Source organism: Phocoena sinus, chromosome 15 (assembly GCF_008692025.1).
Source record: "Phocoena sinus isolate mPhoSin1 chromosome 15, mPhoSin1.pri, whole genome shotgun sequence".
Taxonomy (NCBI): domain Eukaryota; kingdom Metazoa; phylum Chordata; class Mammalia; order Artiodactyla; family Phocoenidae; genus Phocoena; species Phocoena sinus.
Genome location: NC_045777.1, coordinates 48,476,469 through 48,497,751, shown reverse-complemented (window position 1 = coordinate 48,497,751; position 21,283 = coordinate 48,476,469). Strand labels below are relative to the sequence as shown.

At 43.3% G+C, this 21,283-nt stretch overlaps 1 protein-coding gene across 6 annotated transcripts in view; it reads left to right on the top strand.

The window, feature by feature from the left end:
• Positions 1-21,283, top strand: part of KAT14 (lysine acetyltransferase 14) — a 40,321-nt gene that overhangs the window by 9,531 nt on the left and 9,507 nt on the right. For 5 of the 6 annotated variants that reach the window (XM_032605128.1, XM_032605126.1, XM_032605127.1 and 2 more), the window contains 3 exons: positions 12,663-12,844; positions 14,433-14,852; positions 14,967-15,532. In XM_032605128.1, coding sequence (XP_032461019.1) covers positions 12,663-12,844; positions 14,433-14,852; positions 14,967-15,532 — 1,168 coding nt within the window. The remainder of the gene's footprint in view (positions 1-12,662; positions 12,845-14,432; positions 14,853-14,966; positions 15,533-21,283) is intronic. The other variant, XM_032605125.1, reaches the window with a different exon arrangement.

Below are 21,283 nucleotides of genomic sequence, written 5' to 3'. Positions count from 1 at the left end.
AATTTAACCATTAAACTAGTGGGTTTTGGCCATATTAGTGTATCACTTGAATTATCGTTTACTTATTTAAATCATGTCACTGAAAAAAAAGAAACTTCACACCACCATGGTAAGTGGAAAGTCTATATCACTTACATAAATAGAATGAAACTGTAAAAATAAGTGCACTAAAAATAAAGCAATGCTATTGACTTGTAGCTAGATCCCATGACCTGTAAAGGCAATCTGAAACACTCTTTTTTTTATCATATGATACCATCTATATATTTTTTTCATCCAGGTGTATTGATATGTAATTGACATACAGCACTTGTATGAGTTTAAGGTGTACAGCATAATGATTTGACTTACATACATCATGAAATGATGACCACAAAGTTTAATGAACATCCATCATCTCATAGATATAAAATTAAATAAATAGAAAAAATTTTTTTTCCTGTGATAAGACCTCTTAGGATTTACTCTCGACAGCTTTCCTGTATAACATTCAGCAGTGTTAATTATATTTATCACGTTGTACAGTACATCACTAGTACTTATTTATCTTATAATGGGAAGTTTATCCCCCCACCTCTGGAAAATCTGTTGTCTTTTTCTATGAGTTTGTTTTTGAAGTATAATTGATCTACAACACTACATTTGTTCCTGTTACACAACATAGTGATTCAGTATTTCCATATGTTTCAAACTGATCACCATGGTACGTCTAGTTACCATACGTCACCATACAAAGATACTACATAATTATTGACTGTTTTTCCGTACACTATACATTTCATACCTGTGACTTATTTATTTTGCAACTGGAAGTTTGTACTTCTTAATTTCCCTCACCTATTTCTACCCTCTCCCCACTCTCCTCCCCTCTTGCAAGCACCTGTTTGTTCTCTGTATCTGTGACTGTTGCTGTTTTATTATGTTTCTTCATTTGTTTTTTTTTTTTTTTTTTTTTTTTTAGTTTATTTATTTATTTATTTATTGCGGTACGCGGGCCTCTCACTGCTTTGGCCTCTCCCGTTGCGGAGCACAGGCTCCGGACGCGCAGGCCCAGCGGCCATGGCTCACGGGCCCAGCCGCTCCGCGGCATGTGGGGATCTTCCCGGACCGGGGCACGAACCCGTGTCCCCTGCATCGGCAGGCGGACTCTCAACCACTGCGCCACCAGGGAAGCCCTCTTCATTTGTTTTTTTTTTCGGCTTCCACATATAACTGAAATCGTATAGTATTTGTCTTTCTCTGACTTATTTCATATAATACCCTTAGCATAATACCCTCTAGGTCCATACATGTTGTCACAGATGGCAAGATTTCAGTCTTTTTTATAGCTGAATAATATCCAATTGTGTATGTGTGTGTATCATATCTTTTTTTTCACATCTTTATTGGAGTATTATTGCTTTACAATGTTATGTTAGTTTCAGCTCTATAACAAAGTGAATCAGCTATATGTACACATATATCCCCATATCCGCTCTATCTTGCATCTCCCTCCCACCCCTCTAGGTGGTCACAAAGCACTGAGCTGATCTCCCTGTGCTATGCAGCTGCTTCCTGCTAGCTATTTTACATTTGAGAGTGTATATATGTCAGTGCTACTCTCTCACTTCATCCCAGCTTCCCGTTCCAACTCCCCGTGTCCTCAAATCCATTCTGTACGTCTGCGTCTTTATTCCTGTCCTGCCTCTAGGTTCATCAGAAACTTTTTTTTTTTTTTGGATTCCATATATATGTGTTAGCATACGGTATTTGTTTTTCTCTTTCTGACTTACTTCACTCTGTATGACAGACTCTGGGTCTGTCTACCTCACTACGAATAACTCAGTTTCATTTCTTCTTATGGCTGAGTAATACTCCATTGTATATTTGTGCCACATCTTCTTTATCCAATTATCTGTCAGTGGACATTTAGGTTGCTTCCATATCCTGGCTACTGTAAATAGTGCTGCAGTGAACATTGTGGTACATGACTCTTTTTGAATTATGGTTTTCTCAGGGTATATGCCCAGTAGTAGGATTGCTGGGTCATATGGTAGTTCTACTTTTAGTTTTTTAAGGAACTTCCATACTGTTCTCCATAGTGGTTGTATCAATTTACATTCCCACCAACAGTGCAAGAGGCTTCTGTTTCCTCCACACCCTTTCCAGCATTTATTGTTTGTAGATTTTTTGGTGATGGCCATTCTGACCGGTGTGAGGTGATACCTCATTGTAGTTTTGATTTGCATTTCTATAATGATTAGTGATGTTGAGCATCCTTTCATGTGTTTGTTGGCAATCTGTATATCTTCTTTGGAGAAATGTCTGTTTAGATCTTCTGCCTATTTTTGGATTGGGTTGTTTGTTTTTTTGATATTGACTTGCATGAGCTGCTTGTATATTTTGGAGGTTAATCCTTTGTCAGTTGCTTCGTTTGCAAATATTTTCTCCCATTCTGAGGGTTGTCTTTTGGTCTTGTTTATGGTTTCCTTTGCTGTGCAAAAGCTTTTAAGTTTCATTAGGTCCCATTTTTTTGTCTTTATTTCTATTTCTCTAAGAGGTGGTTCAAAAAGGATCTTGCTGTGATTTATGTCAAAGAGTGTTCTTCCTATGTTTTCCTCTTAAGAGTTTTTTTTAAAAAATTAATTTAATTATTTTTGTCTGTGTTGGGTCTTTGTTACTGCGTGTGGGCTTTCTCTGGTTGCAGTGAGAGGGGGCTACGCTTCGTTGCAGTGCACGGGCTTCTCATTTCAGTGGCTTCTCTTGTTGAGCATGGGCTCTAGGGTGTGTGGACTTCAGTAGTTGTGGCATGTGGGCTCAGTAGTTGTGGCTCACAGGCTGTAGAGCGCAGGCTCAGTAGTTGTGGCACACGGGCTTAGTTGCTCCATGGCATGTGGGATCTTGCCTGACCAGGACTCGAACCCGTGTCTCCTGCATTGGCAGGCGGATTCTTAACAACTGTGCCACCAGGGAAGTCCCCTTCTAAGAGTTTTTACTGTCTGGCCGTACATTTCGGTCTTAAATTCATTTTGAGTTTATTTTTGTGTATGGTGTTAGGAAGTGTTCTAATTTCATTCTTTTACATGTAGCTGTCCAGTTTTCCCAGCACCGCTTACTGAAGAGGCTGTCTTTTCGCCATTGTATATTTTTGCCTCCTTTATCAAAGATAAGATGACCATAGGTGCGTGGGTGTATCTTTGGGCTTTTCTATCTTGTTCCATTGATCTATATTTCTGTTTTTGTGCCAGTACCATACTATCTTGATTACTGTAGCTTTGTAGTATAGTCTGAAGTCAGGGAGGCTGATTCCTCCAGCTCTGTTTTTCTCTCTCAAGATTGCTTTGGCCATTTGTATTTCCATACAAATTGTAAAATTTTTTTGTTCTAGTTCTGTGAAAAATACCATTGGTAGTTTGATAGTTTAATGCATTTAGACTGCATTGAATCTGTAGATTGCTTTGGGCCGTATAGTCATTTTCACAGCGTTGATTCTTCCAATCCAAGAACATGGTATATCTCTCCATCTGTTTGTATTGTCTTTGATTTCTTTTATCAGTGTCTTATAGTTTTCTGCATATAGGCCTTTCTCCTTTGGTAGGTTTATTCCTAGGTATTTTATTCTTTTTGTTGCAATGGTAAGTGGAAGTGTTTCCTTAATTTCTCTCTCAAGTTTTTCAATGTTGTATAGGAATGTGAGAGATTTCTGTGCATTAATTTTGTATCCTGCTTCTTTACCAAATTCATTGATTAGCTCTAGTAGTTTTCTGGTAGCATCTTTAGGATTCTCTATGTATAGTATCATGTTATCTACAAACAGTGACAGTTTTACTTCTTTTCCAATTTGTATTCCTTTTATTTCTTTTTCTTCTCTGATTGCCGTGGCTAAAATTTCCAAAACGTATGTTGAATAATAGTGGTGAGAGTGGACATCCTTGTCTTGTTCCTGATCTCAGAGGAAATGGTTTCAGTTTTTCACCATTGAGAACGATGTTGGCTGTGGGTCTGTCATATATGGTCTTTATTATGTTGAGATAGGTTCCCTCTGTGCCCACTGTCTGGAGAGTTTTTATCATAAATGGGTGTTGAATTTTGTCGAAAGCTTTTTCTGCATCTATTGAGATGATCATATGGTTTTTCTCCTTCAATATGTTAATGTGGTGTATCACATTGTTTGATTTGTGTATATTGAAGAATCCTTGCATTCCTGGGATAAACCCCACTTGATCATGCTGTATGATCCTTTTAATGTGCTGTTGGATTCTGTTTGCTGGTGTTTTGTTGAGGAGCTTTGCGTCTATGTTCATCAGTGATATTGGCCCGTAGTTTTCTTTTTTTGTGATATCTTTGTATGGTTTTGGTATCAGGGTGATGGTGGCCTAGTAGAATGAGTTTGGGAGTGTTACTCCCTCTGCTATATTTTGGAAGAGTTTGAGAAGGGCAGGTGTTAGCTCTTCGTATTTTCATCGTATTTTCATCGTAGGTCATCGTATTTTCATTGTCATTTGTTTCTAGGTATTTTTAAACTTCCTCTTTGATTTCTTCAGTGATTCTTTGTTATTTAGTAGTGTATTGTTTAGCCTCCATGTGTTTGTATTTTTTACAGTTTTTTTTTCCGGTAATTGATATCTAGTCTCATAATGTTGTGGTTGGAAAAGATACTTGATACGATTTCAGTTTTCTTAAATTTACTGAGGCTTGATTCGTGACCCAAGATATGATCTATCCTGGAGAATGTTTCATGTGCACTTGAGAAGAAAGTGTATTCTGTTGTTTTTGGGTGGTATGTCCTATAAATAACAAACTATCTGGTCTGATGTGTCATTTAAAGCTTGTGTTTCCTTATTTATTTTCATTTTGGATGATCTGTGCATTTGTGAAAGTGGGGTGTTAAAGGCCCCTACTATTATTGTGTTACTGTCGATTTCCCTTTTTATGGCTGTTAGCATTTGCTTTATGTATTGAGGTGCTCCTATGTTGGGTGCATAAATATTTACAATTGTTATATCTTCTTCTTGGATTGATCCCTTGATCATTATGTAGTGTCCTTCTTTGTCTCTTTATTGTAAAGTCTGTTTTTTCTGATATGAGTATTGCTACTCCAGCTTTTTTTTTTTTTTTTAGTGGTAGGTGGGCCTCTCACTGCTGTGGCCTCTCCCATTGCAGAGCACAGGCTCGGGACGCGCAGGCTCAGTAGCCATGGCTCACGGGCCCAACCACTCTGCGGCATGTAGGATCTTCCCAGACCGGGACACGAACCCGTGTCCCCTGCATCGGCAGGCGGACTCTCAACCCCTGCGCCACTAGGGAAGCCCACTCCAGCTTTCTTTTGATTTCCATTTGTATGGAATATCTTTTTCTATCCCCTCATTTTCAGTCTGTACGTGTCCCTAGGTCTGAAGTGGGTCTCTTGTAGGCAGCATCTATACGGATCTTGTTTTTGTATCCATTCAGCCAATCTGTGTCTTTTAGTTGGAGCATTTAATCCATTTACATTTAAGGTAATTATCAATATGTATGTTCCCATTACCATTTTCTTAATTGTTTTGGGTTTGTTTTTGTAGGTCTTTTCCTTCTCTTGTGTTTCCTGCCTAGAGAAGTTGCTTTAGCTTTTGTTGTAAAACTGGTTTGGTGGTGCTGAATTCTCTTAACTTTTGCTTGTCTTCAAAGTTTTAATTTGGGACTTCCCTGGTGGCGCAGCGGTTGGGAGTCCTCCTGCTGATGTAGGGGACACAGGTTCGTGCCCCGGTTTTAATGCATTTAATGTTTTCCTAGAGGGCTCTGAGACTGTTCCCAATTCTTTTCATTCTTTTTTCTTTATTCTGCTCTGCGGCAGTTATTTCCATTATTCTCCATTCTTCTGCTTCAGTTTTTCTGCTATTGATTCCTTCTAGAGAATTTTTAATTTCATTTATTGTGTTGTTCATTATTGTTTGTTTGCTCTTTATTTCTTCTAGATCCTTGTTAAAGGTTTCTTGAATTTTCACAATTCGATTTCTGAGATTTTGGATCATCTTTACTATCATTACTCTGAATTCTTTTTCAGGTACACTGCCTATTTCCTCTTCATTTGTTTGGTCTGGTGGGTTTTTACCTTGCTCCCTCATCTGCTGCATATTTCTCTGTTCTCTCATTTTGTTTAACTTACTGTGTTTGGGGTCTCCTTTTTGCAGGCTGCAGGTTCGTAGTTCGTCTTATTTCTGGCGTCTGCTCCCAGTGGGTGAGGTTGGTTCAATGGCTTGGGTATGCTTCCTGGTGGGGCGGGACTGGTGCCTGTGTTCTGGTGGGTGGGGCTGGATCTTGTTGCTCTTTGGGCAGGGCCTCATCCGGTGGTGTGTTTTGGGGTGTCTGTGAACTTAGTATGACTTTAGGCAGCCTCTCTGCTAATGGGTGGGGTTGTGTTCCTGTCTTGCTAGTTGTTTAGTATGGGGCATCCAGCACTGGAGCTGAGTCTTAGTGTTGAGACAGAGATCTCTGGGAGAGCTCTCTCCAATTAATATTACATGGGGCTGGGAGGCCTCTGGTGGTCCAGTGTCCTGGACTTGGCTCTCCCACCTCGCAGGCTCAGGCCCGACACCCGGCCGGAGCACCAAGACCCTGCCAGCTTCACAGCACAGAAGAAAAGGAAGAAAGAAAAAAATTAAAAACAGAGCCCCAAAACAAATGGTAAAAGCAAAACTAAACAGACAAGGGACTTCCCTGGTGGTGTAGTGGTTAAGAATCTGCCTGCCAGTACAGGGGATGTGGGTTCGATCCCTGGTCTGGGAAGATCCCACGTGCCACAGAGCAGCTAAGCCTGTGCGCCACAAGTACTGAGCCTGTGCTCTAGAACCCGCAAGCCACAACTACTGAGCTCACGCCCAACAGCTACTGAAGCCCATGCCCCTAGAGCCTGTGCTCTGCAACAAGAGAAGCCACCATGTACTGCAATGAAGAGTAGCCCCTGCTCGCCACAACTAGAGAAAGCCTGCACACAGCAACAAAGACCCAACACAGCCAAAAAATAAAAAATAACAGACAAAATCACACAAAGAAACATATACACACATACACACACACACATACTCACAAAGAGAACAAAAAAAAGGAAGATAGCAACCAAACCAATAAACCCACCAATGAAAACAAGCACTAAAATCTAAACTAAGAGAAACATAGCACCAAAAACAAATCAAATGCAGAAAGCAAACCCCAAGACTGCAGTAGCTCCCAAAGTCCACCGCCTCAGTTTTGGGAACATTTGTTGTCTCTTCATGCATGTATTCCACAGATGCAGGGTTTATCAAGCCGATTGAGGGGTTTTACTCCACTGCTCCTGAGGTTGCATGGAGAAATTTCCCTTTCTTTTCTTTGTTCGCACAGCTCCTGGGGTTCAGCTTTGGTTTTGGTCCCACCTCTACGTGTAGGCTGCCCTCAGGCCTCTGTTCCCTGCCCAGACAGGAGGGTGTTAAAGTAGCGGCTGATTAGGGCTCTCTTGCTCACTCAAGCCAGGGAGAGGGAGGGGTACGGTAGTCATAATTGGAACGTGGGACGTGCCTGTGGCAGCAGAGACCAGCATGATATTACAACAGCCTGAGGCATGCTGTGTGCTCTCCCAGGGAAGTTGGCCCTGGATCACAGGACCCTGGCAGTGGCGTGCTGCACAGGCTCCCAGGGGGGTGTGGGTAGTGACCTGCACTTGCACACAGGATTCTTGGTGGCAGTGGCGGCAGCGGTAGTGGTCCATGCCTGTCTCTGGGGTGCGAGATGATAGCTGCGGCTTGCACCCATCTCTGGAGCTTGCTTGGGCGGTGCTCTGCTGTCTGTGGGCACACAGAGCAAGAAGCCCTTCTCCTTGTGCACTCTGAAATTATGATCTCTTGCCTCTCCGGCAGGTCCAGACTTTTTCCTGGTCTCCCTCCTGGCTAGCTGTGGCGCACTGGCCCCCTTCAGTTTGTCTTCACGCAGCCAACCCTAGTCCTCTCCCTGAGGTCTGACCTCCAAAGCCCAAGCCTCAACTCCTAGCTCCCACCCACCCCGATGGGTGAGCAGACAGGCGTCTCAGGCTGGTGAGTGCTGGTTGGCACCGATCCTCTGTGTGGGAATCTCTCTGCTTTGCCCTCTGCACCCCTGTTGCTATGCTCTCCTCTGTGGCTCCGAAGCTTCCCCCCTCCAGCACCCGCAGTCTCCGCCTGCGAAGGGGCTTCCTAGTATGTGGAAACTTTTCCTCCTTCACAGCTCCCTCCCAGAGGCGAAGGTCCTGTCCCTATTCTTTTGTCTCTTGTTTTTTCTTTTGCCCTACCCAGGTATGTGGGGATTTTCTTGGCTTTTGGGAAGTCTGAGGTCTTATGCCAGCATTCAGTTGGTGTTCTGTAGGAGTTGTTCCACGTGTAATTGTTTTTTTGACGTATTTGTGGGGAGGAAGGTGATCTCCACATCTTACTCCTCCACCACCTTGAAGGTCTCCCCCTCACATCTTCTTTATCCTTTTATCTACTGATGGGCACTTGGGTTGCTTCCGTGTCTTGGCTACTGTAAATAATGCTGCAGTGAACATAGGGGTGCATATATCTGTTCAAATTAGTGTTTTGTTTTCTTCGGGTAAGTACTCAGGAGTGGAATTGCTAGATCATATGGTAGTTCTGTTTTTAATTTTCTGAGAACCCTCCATACTGTTTTGCATTGGCTGCACCAATTTACATTCCCACCAGTAGTGCACAAGGGTTCCCTTTTCTCTACATCCTCACCAATATTTGTTATTTGTTGTCTTTTTAATCATAGCCATTCTCACAGGTGTGAGGTGATAGCTCATTGTGATTTTGATTTGCATGTCCCTGATGATTAGTGATGCTGAGCATCTTTTCATGTACTTGTTAGCCATCTGGATGTCTTATTTGGAAAAATGTCTTTTCAGATCTTCTGCCCATGTTTTAATCGGATTGTTCATTTTTTTGATGCTAAACTGTATGAGTTTTTTGTGAGGCCTCTTTCTTGATCAAAAAGGGAGACTATGTGTGTTAGTGAGAATTTAAAGCAGCTAACTTTCTCCTTGATCTAACCAGAGGAGTGAAAGAGAATTAAAAATTACTCTGTGACTCCTTGGCACTCAGTTTCCTGCCTCAGTGCTGTCCTTCCCTTTGGGAACTCTGCTTTAAGCATCAGTGATTGGAAAAGCCCCCAAACCACTCACCTGAGGTGGTCTCCAGTGCTCAGATGTGTCCATGTATGAAAACACAGACTCACTGCCTCCGCAATTAAACATTTCTCATAGCTGCTAAAGATTTACAGTCTGCTATCCATGGAGCATACTTTAAAATTCTTAATGTTAACCATTTTTCATTTGCCATAGGATCTGAGAGAATAGTATACTGTATAATGAAGTTTTAAATTTGAATACATTTTCTTTCAGATCTTATATGTCCTTAATATTTTATTAAGGTTTAAACGTATAAAGGTTTATTAAGGGCTAACCTAAATAACTTTATGTACCTATTGTAGAAGCAAGTTAAAAAGTACACAAAAGCTTAATTACTACAGTTTAATTGCTATTTTATATGTGGTCATTTAATCTGGTTTTACAGTCCTGGCCTTGAATTTTTCCCAAAGTTATAATTTTGATTAGTGAAGAATAGTTTGGATATTTTTTCTATTACCATATTTCATTGATTTTAAGATAAACAGTTTTTCACACTTTGACATCTCTGACAGCTGGATACATCTTAGAAGTGATGGTGTGTCATAGCTTACTTGATAGCTAGTTTTCCTTCTTGTACACAAAACAGTGTGTCTTAAAGTCAGTGGATCTTATGTTTGATGAAATATGATAAAACACATTCATAGTATTTAAAATTAAAAATATTATACAGGCATATCTCAGAGATGTTGCAGGTTCAGTTCCAGACTGCTGTTGTAAAGTAAATATCACAATAAAGTGAGTCACGTGAATTTTTGATTTCCCACTGCATATAAAAGTTATGTTCACATTATGCTGTAGTCTGTTAAGTATGCATAGCATTATTTTTAAAAAAGCAGTGTACACACCTTAATTAAAAAATACTTGGGCTTCCCTGGTGGCTCAGTGGTTAAGAATTCGCCTGCCAATGCAGGGGACACGGGTTCGAGCCCTGGTCTGGGAAGATCCCACATGCCACGGAGCAACTAAGGCCATGCACCACAACTACTGAGCCTGTGCTCTAGAACTCACAAGCTGCAACTACTGAAGCCTGCATGCCTAGAGCCTGTGCTCTGCAACAAGAGAAGCCACCACAATGAGAAGCCCGTGCACTGCAACAAAGAATAGACCCCGCTCACCGCAACTAGAGAAAGCCCACACACAGCAACAAAGACCCAACTCAGCCAAAAATAAATTAAACAAAAATACTTTATTGCTAAAAGATGCTAACCATAGTCTGAACTTCAGCAAGTTGTAGGAGTAACATCAGAAGTCACCGATCACAGATCACCATAACAAATACAATAATAATGAAAAACTTTTAAATACTACAAGGTCTAAAATATGACACACAGACATGAAGTGAGCAGACGTTTTTGGAAAAATGGCACCGATAGACTTGCTTGATTCAGGGTTACCACAAACCTTCAGTTTTTAAAAAACACAGTATCTGTGATGTGCAGTAACATGAGCTGTGCCTGTATGATGAGGGTTCTGGGAAGATGGCAGAGTGGGAAGCACCAGAAATCTGTCTGCCCACCTAGGTAGCAGTTGCATTGGCAGAATCCAGTGTACCTTTATTGGAACTCTGGAGTCAGCTGAAGGCTTGCAACTTCCAAAGGAAGCCTTGGACCATAAATTACAATCAGTGTTGGCCAGTTTTAACTGTGGCAGACAGCCATGCACATATTCCTGGAGCAGCTTGCACACAGTATGGGATCCGGGGTGGACACAAAGGACGCTGTCCTCCAAATATCATATCTGTGCTGATCACTGACTGCTGCTTCTGATCACAGAGGTGCTGATAAAGGCGTGGGCGGCCTTTGTTGTTGCACCTCCTCCATTGTTGCAAGCCCCTCCGCGTCTGGCTGAGGTGACTTTAAAGGGACTTATAGGGCTGGCACCTACCTCCCCACTTTCACTTTCCTCTTTGTCCCCTTTTTGGAGCCAGACGTTGGAGACTAAGACATTCAAAAGCACCCACATATACAGGGGAATTAGCCACCCTGCATGTCCAGGGGGAGGCACAGGCTTAGACATGAACTGAGAGGACCTTGAGTTTCTGCTCCGGCTGATCTTTGGCACAGAGACAGCCTGCAGCTGTCAAAAACCAGTAAACCCCGGGGAAGGAGGAGAGTCTGGTGTTCAGAGTTAACACATTATTAGATTCAAATGTCCACTGTCCAACAAAACACAAGGAATACAAAGAACAAGGAAAGTATGGCCCATTCAAAGGAAAAAAATAAACTAACAGAAATTGCCCCTGAAAAAGACCTAATGGTGGACTTACTGGACAAAGACTTTAAAGCACTGTCTTAGAGATGCCCAGAGAACTAAAGGAAGAGGTGGAGAACATCAGGGAAGAGATGTATGGACAAAACAGAAATATCAATAAAGAGATAAGAAGTCCTGGAGCTGAAAAGTACAATAACTGAAATGGAAAATTCACCAGAGGGATTCAAAGCCAAATAGGACAATGGGAAGAAAAGTGAACAGATCCCAAGGGGCCTGTGGGACAGTGTTGGGCAGTGTAAGAAAGCAAGTGGGATGGGTTCGTTCTGGTCAGACCGCTGGGCAACAGGAGGGGGGCCTGGAAAGGTCAGAATGAGGTGAGACCTCGTTCTGCTCTGACCCAGAATGCTGGGGGTCATTCTCCTGTCTCAGATATGTGCTCATGCCTTTATAAAGTTTTTTTGTTTTTTGCGGAGTTCTTTTGGTTTGTATTTTTCTAGTACATCTCTGTTCCTAAGGATACTTTTTTCTCTTGCCTTCCTAGCAGTATTTTTCATCTGTTAGACTGACTTTCTTATGAAGAACTGTTCTTTAGGATTTCCGGTCATTGATTTATGTTTTCAAGGTGGAAATAGAACAGTTTCCTTAAAAAAGCACTTTTAACAGGAACCTGAATAGTTGACATTTTATATATCATTTAAAATTTTTGTTGTATACACTGTTGTGTAGTTACTTTGAAATGCTTGCTGTATTTTGGGGGGGTTTGGTCAGAGTTGGTAATTCCCCCAAGGTTCAACTCTGTGTTTGTGGGACATACCATATAGTTTTATTCCTACTTTACTATGCGAAGGCAAGTAGCAGACTGAGGGATGCATCCTCCTCCATGGGTAAAATGAACTGTTTACCAGGGCTAATGACTCTCCTGCTTTCTTTCCTGAGAGTTGTGTTTAACTCATACATAAAAGCAGCTCAAGTTAAATAAAATTAGCCTGTAGAACTCCATAATCATGGATAAGAAGTGTTTTATGAGCTTTGTTTGAATTAACTTCATTTAATCGCCACAGCCGTCTTGCACATTCTATTATCCTAATTTTAAAGATGAAGAAACTGAGGCAGCTAGAAGGTGATGGAGCTGGGATTTGAAGCCACGCAGAACCCCGAGCCTCTCCTTTATCCATTGTGCTCTGTTCCTTCAAAGAGGGGAAGTTCCATAGCCTATCACAGACTTGGAGGCAGAGACTGCACTGTCTATGTAAGGATAGAGTTGAAAAGCCAATAATTTTTACATTCTTGGACTCTCCAGGAAAAAGACCTCCACCTGGTGGAGCACGGTGGCGGGCTGCCTTAGCGTGGGGAGCCCCATGTACTTCCGCTCGGGAGCTCAGGAATTTGGAGAACCGGGATGGTGGAAGCTCGTCCACAACAGGCCCCCTACCCTGAAACCCGAGGGAGAGAAGCTGTCCATTTCCACTCTGAAAGTGAAAGGTACTGTCGTACACTGGCTGAGAGGTGCCAGTGTAGACAATCCGCTTTGACCAGGCACGGAGCCCTTGCCTCCCCGGAGCTGCTCTGCCCCACAGTTTTATTCTAACACAGTTTTTTATGCCGTAAATAAATATTATACAAAAAATGTTTTATAACTGCCTAATCAAGTTACCAGTTTAATAAATTTCCTTTAGTATCTGAAAGGTTCTCTATTTTCAATCTGTTTATTTATGGTTTTAATCTTTTTAGTATGGAAAATTTTAAATATACAAATGTGAAGTAATATAGTGAAGTAATATAGTGAGTCCCCTGGTACCTTTGTCTTTACTTCAGCAGTTATCACTGGCAATCTTGGTTTTTTTGTTTGTTTGTTTGTTTGTTTTAAATATTTATTTATTTATTAGGCTGTGTTGGGTCTTCGTTCCCCCTCAGCATGTGGGATCTTAGTTCCCCAACCAGGGATCAGACCCTCGTCCCCTGCATTGGAAGGCGGATTCTTAACCACTGGACCACCTGGGACGTCCCAGTCTCATTTTACCTTGGCCCCTGGGTCCTTTCTCCCAATCCTCCACACATCCCCACCCTCAGATTATTTAGAAGCAACTTCCAGGCATCAGCACTTCCTTCTTAAATATTTCATGATTTATCTCTTATCCATAAGGACTCTCTTTTGTAGCCTAACCATAATGCCATTTTCACACTTGTAAAAAGTTAACAGTAGCTCCTTATATCACACATTGATCTGATTTTTTTTATCTGAAAAATTTTTAATGACCTTTTAAAGTTTTCAAAATATAATTGGAAACAAATCTCATAGTATTGAAGGTGTAAAGTCTGAAAGTTCCCCACATGCCCACCCTGCCTGCAGCTTCATTCCAGCGGAGCCACTGCTGTCTCTTGTGAAGCTTTCAGAAGTCCTCTCTGCATATTGAAGCATTTTTTTTACTAAAAAAAAACCCCATAAACTGATTCATACTATATTACTTGTTCTCCATTTTTTTCCCCACTTACCAGTCAGTATACATTGGACATCTTCTCATAACAGTACATGTAGATCTATGCTATTTTTTTTATTTCATTGCATTCCATTGAATGGCTATGTGATAATTTATTAAACCTTTACCCTGTTGATGGACATTTTGGTTATTTCTGTCCTTTTTTGGTATTTAAACAATACTATAATTACACACATTTGCCAGTTTTTTGTGATAAATTCCTGGAAATAGGTTGCTGTATCAAAGGGCATATTTTTTCAAAATTTTAGTCATATTGCCAAATTACCCTCCAAAAAGTTGTAATAAAATTTATGCCCTATCAAAAAGGCATGAACTATCCATTTTCCCCCTACACTCTCTGAGCATTATCAAACTTTTAACGTTTACCAATTCCAGTAGGAGAAAGACGGTGCAGAAGTGTTTACATTTGCATTATAATTCCTTTTTCCTGGTTAAGAGAAGTCTAAGTCTTAGTTTAGGGCATTCATTGAACATTTTTCTCTTTCAAACATGGAAGTAGAGTCATAATAAGGTAGAAGAAGCAGCTAACGTTGAATAGCTATTAAAAAATTTAGATATTTATTCTTTTCCAGCAGCCTCGAAACCAACTTTAGATCCCATCATTACTGTCGAGGGACTTAGAAAGCGGGTGAGTCGGAATCCTGTGGAATCTGCCATGGAATTGAAAGAGAAAAGGTCTCGCACTCAGGAAGCGAAGGACATCCGGAGAGCCCAGAAAGAGGCAGCTGGCTTTCTTGACCGCAGCACCTCCTCGACGCCTGTGAAGTTCATCAGCCGAGGACGTAGGCCGGATGTGATTCTGGAAAAAGGAGAAGTGATCGACTTCTCGTCCCTGAGCTCCTCCGACCGCACCCCGCTGACAAGCCCATCTCCTTCCCCGTCTCTGGATTTCTCTGCCCCTGGGACCCCTGCCTCTCACTCAGCCACGCCCAGCCTGCTCTCAGAAGCCGATCTGATTCCAGACGTGATGCCACCACAAGCCTTGTTTCACGGTAAGACGGCCCGTCCTCGGGTCTCTTGGGTTGTGTGTGGCTCTGATGGCAGTGTGTGCGCTGTCCCTGTGGGCGGCGGGTCTGCATTCCCCTTCTGCTTTCTGCTCTGTGCAGATGACGATGAGATGGAAGGCGACGGTGTCATCGACCCTGGGATGGAGTACCTCCCGCCCCCTCCCGGCTCGGCCGCGTCGGGGCCAGGGGTTGGAGGCAGGAAGAAGGTCAGAGCCCCTGAGCAGATCAAGCAGGAGGTGGAGAGTGAGGAAGAGAAGCCCGACAGGATGGACATCGACAGCGAGGACACAGACTCCAACACGTCCTTGCAAACAAGGGCTCGAGAGAAAAGGAAGCCCGTGCTGGAGAAGGACCGGAAGCCCAAAGGGCCCAGGTTCACCCCCGTGAGCATCTACGAGGAGAAGCTGCTCCTCAAGCGGCTGGAAGCCTGTCCTGGGGCCGTGGCCATGACCCCGGAGGCCCGGCGGCTGAAGCGCAAGCTGATTGTCCGGCAGGCGAAGAGGGACCGGGGGCTGCCGCTCTTTGACCTGGATCAGGTTGTGAATGCCACGCTTCTGTTAGTGGACGGGATTTATGGGGCCAAAGAAGGAGTTTCCAGGCTTCCAGCTGGACAAGCCATGTACAGGACGACCTGTCAGGACTTCAGAATCCTTGACCGGTACCAGGTAAGTGTTGGCCTCGCTCTCCAACTCCTGGGGCCACAGCTCCAAGGAGCACGTGGGCATGTGGAAGAAAACAGCAAGGGAGAGAGGTACAAAAATGGCTGGGCTGTATTTTTTTTTATTTGTCCAATATGAACATCCTTTCATACATCTGAGTTCGGATTTTTGTTTTCCTTTTGGGGATTCCAGAAGGAACCTAAATGTTTTCTTTGTATCTCTTAGTCCCTGAGGGTGGCTGTACATGGTTTGGGTCGTGGCTTTGATGGACAGGTTTGTTGAGGACATAAAACATACTGGACACTGAGCTGAGCAGGAGTGAAGGCATGTGGACATCTGTGTAGCTAGGTGACACCCTGCAGAAAGAGCAGCTGGGGTCAGTGTGGGTCAGCGTGGCCGGAAGATGCCTGTGTGTGAGCGCTCCCGGGAACAGTTGATTCCACCCAGAAGTGCTGGAATCCGTCTTCCCACGGCAGGAGCAAGGCGGCTTCTCTCCTGTATCTTTGGTGGAGTTTGCTACTAACCATCCTTTAATTGGTTTTGCTAATCTGATGGCTGTAAAATGAAGCCTTGTTTTTTATTTACATTTCTTTGATGACAGGTGAAGTTAAACATTTTTCCTGTTTCCTAGTTGTTTGTGAATTGCCTGTTTGGACTCTTTGCACATTTTCCTATCTGCTTCTTTGGACACTAGTGGGGTCCGGTCTTTGTTGCCAGTGTTCTGATATTACCCAGTGATGATACCACATGTGGGGCTTTTCTTCCCTGGGGCTGGGCCTTTGCTCTGTGGGCCTTGCCATTTGAAACGCTCCTTCTTTTTATTTTTTAAAATAATATTTATTTATTTATTTGGCTGCATTGGGTCTTAGTTGTGGCACGTGGGATCTTCTTTGCGACATGCAGGCTCTTTAGTTATGATATGCTTGATTTAGTTCCCTGACCAGGGATTGAACCCAGGCCCCCTGCATAGACAGTGCAGAGTCTTAGCCACTGGACCACCAGGGAAGTCCCTGAAATGCTCCTTCTTGAGTTCTGGAATTTCCTAGCTTCTGTTTTCTCTGGTTTGTCTCTTTAGAGCACCCCTCTTGTTTGGATATTGGACGCTCTAGACCAGAGATTTGCAAGCCTTTTCCGTAAAAGGTCAGATAGTAAGTAGCTGTGGCTTTGCAGGCCAGCCCTGCTGTGCAGTGTGAGAGCAGCATACATGATACATGATGAATGGGCGTTGCTGTATGCCAATAACACGTATTTACAAAAGCAGGCTGGATTTGGCCTGTGGGGTCTGTAGTTTGCCAAAGACTCTTGCTGTAGCTGGATCCCCTTAATTTTCTTTATTTCCCTATTTCCCAGCTTTCCTTTCCTGGGAAGTAGTAACCTGCCTGCCTACATCCTAGAAGCCTCAAAGGGAGGATCAGGAGCTGACCACGCTATTGTTAAACTTCACCTGAATTTCCCTGTTTTCAGGACAGAGCTTCCACCCTTGGCTGCCTCAGAATCTCTTTGGAGCCGCCAGAGTCTAGCCTGCCTTAGGTTTTGGCTCTGCTGGTCTTAGTCACTTGCCAGTTACTCATATGCTTTCATTGCTGTCATCTGCTCACCTCTTCTTTGTGCTCATAGGTTTGTCTTTTTAATCCCTATACTTAATTTTTACAAGTATGAAATGCATTGTAATTTTTAAAAGTGTGAAATGCATCGTACCCATAGAAGAATGCATAGAACATATGGATATAATTTAGAGGTTAATAAGATAAATAACTATGAATCTAGCTCCTGGGTTAAGACACAGGGCATTAAAAACACCTTAAAGATCCTTCTGGGCACTGCTTGCTCCCCCCAGAGGGAGCTACTTTCTGACTTTCAGTGTTAATCATTCCTCTGCCTTTTTAACGTCTTTATCCCTAAACAATGTACTTTTAGTTGTTTTTTTGTTTGTTTATTTGTTTTGCAAACTAAGTAGGAAGCACAGATGGAGCTGTGCGAGGAAATTGCCGCTATTAGATGAAGGCTTCCAGGAGAAGATAAGCTTTACGGGCTTTTTGGGTCACTGATGTAGATTGAATTGTGTCCCCAAAAGTGTATATTGAAGTCCTGACCCCTGATGCCAGTGAATGTGACCTCATGTGGAGATAGGGCCTTTGCAGGTATAAGTAGTTAAGCTGAGGTCACACTGGAGTAGGTTGGGCCCTTAACCCAGTGTGACTTCTGTCCTTCCAAGAGGAGAGACACACAGGAGACATGCCATGTGATGACTGAGGCAGCTTTCACAGCTTTTAGAGTGATGTGTCTGCAGAGCTAAGGGGCAGCAAGCCTTGCCAACCACGCCAGAAGCCGAGAGAAGGACATGGAATAGATTGCCACCCAGAGCTTCTGAGAGACCACGGCCCTGCTGGCACCTTGATGGCTGGCTTCTGGCCTCCAGAACCATGAGAGAAGGAATACATAACATTTCTGTTGTTTAAGGCCCCCTGTTTGTGCAGTGTTGATACGGCAGCCTCAGGAAACTCATCCAGTCGTGTTCTGGCTTCAGCTGCCGTGACGTGACCCCTTCCCGGGGAAGTCGGTAGTTAAGGTCGTTAAGGAGTCCTGGGAGTCTGAGCATCAGCGGGCTGCAGTGTGTACCAGGGAATGTGCGGAAATCTGGTCGGGGTTGCCGGGAGGTGGGTCCCGGGGGGTTGGGTCCCTGTCCTGCATCAGGGCTGCCGTGCTTCCCTCCAGCTTGTCAGAGGTCAGGGCGGTTATCTGTGGGGTAAGTGTCCTCCGCTGACCCAGGGAGCCTGTGGAGGGAGCAGGGGAGCCTCACATGCGTTGTGAACCAAGCTGAGCACGGACAAGCCTCCTCAGGTTTACAAGACGGTCCAGTGGGGCAGAGGCTTAGTGACGGTAGCCTCAGGGTGTCTGCCCCTTGAGTCACACTTGTCGCTCTGTACTGGCCGTCATCGTGGTCCTGGCATCTCCCCTCGCCGGAGCCCCATCTTCCCCTCTGCTGGATTGAACCCCCTGTTTCCTGCTCCCCATCTTTACCTTTTCATAGGTTTATTCCCTTCTTTAGTGAAGCACATCCTAGTGGCTTCCAGAGGAAAGCTGCCCGGGAAGTAAACTTTGAGACCTTGTGTGTCTGAAAGGCCTTGAATTTAGAGCCAGAATCCCCAGCTAGCGCTGGGTAAAGCTGAGCGCCAGCTTAACAGCAATACTGGAAGGAAGCCGGCAGTGGAGCAGTGCTTTCAGAGTCTTCGGGAAAGCTAGGTTGAACTGGGAATTCTAGGCCAGTCAGTCCTCGGCCGAGGACCCCCAGTATAACTTCCTTTAGGCCCTTAGGCCAGTCAGAGTCCCTGTAGAAGACTCCTCAGTCTCGGGACCCTTGTGGCCACCGGGAGAGGGGGGTCTCAGCCTTCAGCTGGTGCAGGCCTCACCCTTCAGTGCCACGTGAGCTGCCCGTCCGGAGCCTGGTTAGGCCTTCTGTAGATCTGGGCCCCAGACTCCTGTGGGAGGGCAGCCACGCTGTGGGTGGGAGAGGGGTTGGAGGTTTGGGGCCTTCCTGCTTCACCCACAGCTTTTACCTGCTCCTTAGTTTTTCCCAGTTCCAGAGGAACCTGGTGCTGCCACCTGCGTAATTTAGGAGGATTCTGCAGTACAGGTTGGGCCGGTTCTCACTTCACTGAAAGCCAGCTTGGGATTTTGGCTTTAAATCTGCTACTTTGTGTCCATCTGCTTCCCAGTTACTTTGGTTTCTTCTCCTGATCTTTTTGTTCTTGCCTGCTTGTCTTTTTTTTTTTTTTTAAAGTCTGTTTCTTGTAGTTGGGTTCTGGGAGGAAATAAAATTGGATGTTTATGTTTAATCCCCCATCTTAACCTGGAATTTTAGTATCACTTTAATGCAGTTACATAGGGGAGCCGCCGTAAATGCATTTGTTCAATCCATTCTCTTTCTTGTCTTCTGATCAATATATTCATAGCTATAACTGTCCCTATGATATTTTAGCCATGATTCATGACCTTTGAAATGATGTGATTTTTTTATTAGTCAGTACTTTGTGTTTCATAATTTTTCTCAGCATTTCCTCTTTAACCCAAGAGTTATTTAGTGGTAAATAGCTCATAGTTTTCTTAGATACATGAGAATTTTTACAGTATCTTTTAGTAATTGATTTAATTTCTAGTCAAATTATATTTAATTTCTAGTCAAATTATCTAGTGAAATTTCTAGTCAAATTATATCTAGTCAAAGAAAATAGTCTGTGATGTTGAATCTTTTCTATAAAGAAAATTGTATGTTCTATTTTTATTCTTTTTATAGGTCCTAACTTAAGACATGTATTGATTTTTCTGTTAATTTTTTAATATTATCATGTGCTCTTCACCCTGCAAACAAAAAAATACCTTTGCGTGCTCTCCTTTGCCTTTTTTCTTTTGTGTTGCTTGTTTAGGTACCAGTAAATCTCACTAAAGTGTTCACTCAGTCTCACTTCCCATTGCTTCTTCTGGGTTAACTTCTTGCTAGAGTACTTCCTCTGATAGTTCTTGAAAATACGGTCTTTTTGAGGTTAATTTTTTTTTTTTTTTGCTGTACGCGGGCCTCTCACTGTTGTGGCCTCTCCCGTTGTGGAGCACAGGTTCCGGACACACAGGCTCAGCAGCCATGGCTCATGGGCCTAGCCGCTCCGTGGCATGTGGGATCTTCCTGGACCGGGGCACGAACCCGTGTCCCCTGCATCGGCAGGCATACTCTCAACCACTGCGCCACCAGGGAAGCCCTGAGGTTAATTTTTAAACCAGTATGCCTCAGAAGATCTTCACTTCACTCTTGCATTTAAATGCTAACATAGTTGGATATAAAATTGTCATTTTTTCTTTTAATGTTTTAGCATTATTACTCCATCATCGTCTTGCTGTAGTGTCGTTCCTGGAGCCACAATGTCAGGCTTACTCTTGTTTCTTTGTAGGTGGCCTCCTTTTTTATTGTCCCATGTCCTGGTAGCTTTCCAATTTTTCCCTTTGTTTTTGATCTTGACTTGTGTTCATGCGTTTCCAGTGTTTTTTGCTCTCATTTATCTTGCTTGGCACCTCTTCTTTTTCAGTTACACGTGTCCGACATGCTTCTTGGCGTTTATCCTCCTTATTCTATGAGCTCCTTGGGACTGTGGTTTTGGTTTGGTGTCTCATTAACTTGGGGAAATTCTCAGTTGTTATTGCTTCAGGTGTTTCTTCTGTTCCTTTTTCCTCCTTCTGCTATTCCCATTATGCATATATTACACCTTTTGTAGTTGTACCGCAGTTTTTGGATATTCTGTTCCGTTCTGTCTTTCTTCCCTTTGCTTTTCAGTTTTGGCAGCTTTTCTGTTGACATGTCCTCAAGCTCAGGAAGTCTTTCCTCAGCCACGTCCGGTCTACCAGTGAGCCCATCAAAGCCGTTCTTCATTTCTGCTACAGTGGTTTTAATCTTAACATTTCTTTTTTATTCTTTCTTATAAATTCCATCTTTGCTTAAATTACCCATCTGTTCTTTCATAACCTCTACTTTGTTCATTAGAGCCCTTAACATGCTAATCATACTTATTCCCAGTTCAGTAATTCCAACATCTCTGCCATATCTGAGTCTGGTTCTGATGCTTCTGTCTCTTCAAACTGTGTTTTTTCCTTTTAGCTTGCCTTGTAATTGACAGCCAGGGATGGTGTCCTGGGTACAAGGCACTGTGGGAATAGGCCATTAGTGATGTGGTGGGGAGGTGTTCTACAGTCCTCGGATTGGTCCTCGGTCTA